The sequence below is a fragment of the Falco peregrinus genome, chromosome 19, assembly GCF_023634155.1.
Source record: "Falco peregrinus isolate bFalPer1 chromosome 19, bFalPer1.pri, whole genome shotgun sequence".
Lineage (NCBI taxonomy): Eukaryota > Metazoa > Chordata > Aves > Falconiformes > Falconidae > Falco > Falco peregrinus.
Genome location: NC_073740.1, coordinates 2,831,749 through 2,835,829, shown reverse-complemented (window position 1 = coordinate 2,835,829; position 4,081 = coordinate 2,831,749). Strand labels below are relative to the sequence as shown.

General features: G+C 62.4%; 1 protein-coding gene across 1 annotated transcript; it reads right to left on the bottom strand.

Moving 5' to 3' along the window:
• Window positions 1–379: 379 nt before the first annotated feature.
• LOC101916644 (inhibin beta C chain-like) lies at window positions 380–3,468 on the bottom strand. The gene is given in 3 exon segments (XM_005236808.3): window positions 380–2,231; window positions 3,086–3,293; window positions 3,295–3,468. Coding segments are annotated over 3 exon segments (1,068 nt in total). The 5' UTR covers window positions 3,394–3,468; the 3' UTR covers window positions 380–1,470.
• Between the last annotated feature and the right edge of the window lie 613 nt (window positions 3,469–4,081).

Genomic DNA, 4,081 nt, shown 5'->3' with positions numbered 1-4,081 from the left:
AACAGCTTCTTTGATGCTCATATTATGGGCCACCCCACTCCAGCCCCCAGTGAGGTAGTACCCAGCTCCCAGCCCAATCCCTGGGTTGCCCATCCATAGGGAAGAGCCCCCTGTATAGCCCTACTCACACAGGGTCTCAGCGTGCAACACCCCACAGCACCCAGGGACCCCCAGAAACACCGCAGCTCCCCGACCCCCCGGCAGAGCAGTCCTGCCCACAGCTGCTAATGGCTTGCTGCTCCAGCCCCAGAGCCCAGCATCCTCCCAGCCAGAGCCCGAGGGGCCTGGGCCAGGAGTAGGACCTTCTGGCCCCAAGCAGGACCATTTCCCCCACCCCATCCACACAGGCAGTGCCAGGAGAAAGCAATCAGAGCCTGGATTTTGCATTTCCACCCATTTATTGGCAAAGCCACACCAAAGTATTAAAATAAATTAAAAACACAGGTCATGTGTGTGCATTGCATACATGAGTATCAGGAAGGCAGAGGCAGAGTGAGATCTTCAGTAGAGAGGTGGGTAGACAGGACGGAGCACCAGGGAGTCCCAAGAGCTGCAGAAACCTCTACCATAAGAGTAGTAATAGCTGCAAAGTTAGAGGTACAAAAAAATCTGTACCTTTAGTATGGTCTTAAAGGCAAATTCTGAGTCAGACCTCCTTGTAAGGAGGCACCGGGCTGGAAGAGAGCTGACTGCTGGGATGGGCAGCAGGGAAGAAAAGCACAAAACCCAGGGCAATGAAAGGGGAAATACACAGGACCTGGCCAGGAAGCAAAATCATCCTCCACAGCTCCATGCTCTCCTGGAAACAGAGGGCTGTGCCTAGTCATTGCGGTTTTCAGGCTCTCGACAGTCATACCCTTCATCCACATCTTCCAGGCCTGTTATTTGTGCCTCATTCCATCTGTTCCCAACAATAGGTCCAGATTTGATGCAGGAAGATTTGTTGCACTAGGGGAGAAAAGCAGGACTGGCTCTTGTTCTCCAGTTTCACAGCTGGAGGAAACGGACCCATTCCTGCATCCCACTCTGCTCTCAAGGAGGCCGAGTCCCAAATTGTCACCAGACACTCTGAATGTGAACAAAGCAGGGCTGCCTCACCCCACACAGAGGGGAAACACGACCACCAGAAACGTGGTATCAGCTTGGGACCAGAGGGATGCTGCCACTCAGGGCAGGGATGCCCAGAGTCACCAACCACCCACAGCTCAGATTCAGGCAGTCTGATGTGGCCTTGGCTCTGCCCCGTGTGTCCTCAGCGACGCCTGCCCCAAGTGCTCTTCTCTGGAGACAAACCCTGCTCCCTCTGATGACACCCTCTCCCTCCCTCACTCCCACCCTTTCCGAAGGATCCGTTGCACCACAGTCTGACTCCAGCTCAAGGGAGCTCTCCAGCTCTTCCCTCCACCCCCCACCGACCCCCCAGATAAACAGCCCTGGAGAATGGGGGCACCCAGCACAGCTCCCCCAACCCTAGCTACAGCCACAGGCATCAACAATCATGTCAGGGATATCAGTCTTGACAATGTTGCTATTGCGATCAAAGTAAAGGACAGAGAGTGGCCGGCGTCGTGTGGGCACACAGCAAGAGTGCCCTGATGCCTGGATGTTGTTAGCTTTGACAAGGTTGAAGACAGCTGTGTGGAAAGAAGAGGCCATCCCGGGGCTGCCTGCCACATGTAGAGGGCACTGGCCCACACAGTAGTTTATCTGGTAGCCCTCAGGCTTAATGATCCAGTCGTTCCAACCAATGTCACGGAAATCCACATAGTAGTCCTTGCGGCAGCAGAGGTTGGAGTTCTGGCTGCAGCGGAGGCTGCGCTTGGCCACATGGTGCCCTGTCTCCCGTACCCTTGCCTTGGCCACCAGGAAGGGCTGGTGGGACCAGCTGGCATTGGCTATTGCCATAATATCACCCTCATCCCCATGGCTTTCCAGTTCCAGCCGCAAGGTCCTGTGCTCTCCCCCAAAGAAACTCTGCAGGGCAGGCATGAGGGTGAAGGCACGCCAGCCACTGCCCTTAGCGCTCAGGCGCCTCTCACTCAGCAGCGTGCGATTGCCCCCCACCAAATCGCCTTCCCCACCAGCAAGGAAGATTCTCAGGGTGAGGCTGGCTACCAGGTCTCGGGGGACTCGAAGGTAGAGCCAAAGCTGAGCCTGCAGGATATGAACGTCCTGGTCTTGTGTACGGCTGAACTGGAACTGCAGCCGCAAGCCAGAGGGAGATGTGGGTTCTGAGGGGAGAAAAGGATGAGATGAATGCTACAGGATGCTAGGGAAGGTGAGGCTGCACTACCTTCCTGCACATGGAGCCCAATCTCTTTCAGCTTCCTCTCAGGAAAGACCTACAAACTTCCCTCCCTCCACAGAGCCCTCAGTCTGTCCCCCTCCCTTCCATGGAATGCTACCCAAAGCGAGGTGGAGCTGGAACGGGGGACTGTCCCACCCTGCCTGGTGGAACGGGCACAGAACAGGGCAGGGAGCACCTGCTGTCACCTGGCTTGCCTAGCCCTTTCCCTTTGCTGCACACTGTGAGGCTGGAGAGTATTTCCAGCCTGCACCCACCCTGCCTCCCCCTCCCCTGCAAACTAGCCCTTGCAGCTCCCAGGTCCAGCTACTGCGAGCCCCAGGCACCCAGGGCTGCCCCCATCCTTCCTGCAGGCACCGCAGCACTTCAGGTGGGGGGGGCTCAACTGGCCAATGCCGAAAGAGGGGCCACCTCTCCTCCAGAGCTGAGCCTTCCAGCATCAGCAGCACCCGGAGGTCACCAGTGTGCAGCAAGTGCATTAATTAATGATTTAATCACCGTCCTCGAGGCTCCAGGCACCTTCAGCCCGCTGGGAGAAGGGGATGGCCAAGGCCCTGGGGGTGCTGCAGCACCCCGGGGTTCAGGGGCTGCACATCCTCACGGGTACCACAGCCCAGGGCAGGCAGACCCTACCCCAGGGGCTAGCACGACGGCAGCTCGCCCGGGGTCTCCCGCGGTCCAGCACCAGGCACAGCCCAATTCACCGGGACCCCGGCCGTCGGGGGCCGCGTGGGTGACCACGGGGTTCGCGGCCGGCCGCTGGCGTTCCCACGCACCCACCTGGCTCCGCGAAGCTGATGATCTCGTAGCCCTGCTCGACCTCGTCGTCGGGGCCCCGGCGGGCACCGCCCGCCTGCAGCCGCCGCAGGGCGCGGGCTACGGCAGCGCGGGGCACGGCGTGGGCGAGCCGGGGCCGCTCACGGAGCCGCAGCTTCTCCAGCAGCTGCCGCTTGGCCGCCTCCTCCAGCAGCCGCCGCTCCGCGCCCCCCCGCGCAGGCCGAGCAGCGCGGCTCCGCCGCCGCGCACAGCACCGCCGCCGCCGCCACCAGCAGCAGCAGCAGCCACGGGCCCGCGCCGCGCGCCGCCATCGGCACCGACGGGACGCACCGGGCCGGCACCGGGAGCAGCGCGGCCCGCCCGCCCGCTTTGGGCACCTGCGGCCGGGGGCGGGCCCGGCGCCCCCCCGCTATTGGCCGGCTCACCTGCCTGTCCCGTCCCGTCGGGCCGCGGCCGGGGCCGGGGCGGGGGATTACCGGGATTAGCCCCCCCCCGCAGCGGGGGCGGGTGGCAGACGGCGGCGTCCCGCTGTCGCGGGGGAGGGGGCTCCCACAAGCAGCCGGGCGCAGTCGTCGACCCCCGTTCCCAGCTCCGTGCGAGGCCGTCGGGTCCCCGCGGGAGGGGTTATCGAGCGGGGCTGCGCATCTGCATCCAGCCCCGGCCCGGCCCGCGGAGGGCACTGTGGGGGCTATGCGCGAGTGGGGGGGGGGGGGCGCACACGGGAGTCTGTGCATAGGAGGGTTCGTAGGGGCGTGCACAAATAGTGCGACATGCAGAGGTGTGTGCCCAAGGGACTTGCACACGTGTGTGTGCATGGGCTCTGCCCGCCTGCAGCTCACCTCAGCATCTGCCCAGGGGTGCGGAGGGACCCAGGTACCGTGGAGGATGCAGGGCACTGAGCACCTCTGCCTGGTCCAAAACCCTCAGGAAGCAAAGGGCTGGGGCAAATCCTGGCTGGGTGCAAGGGGCGATCCCAGAGCACCCTGCCGGATGGATCCC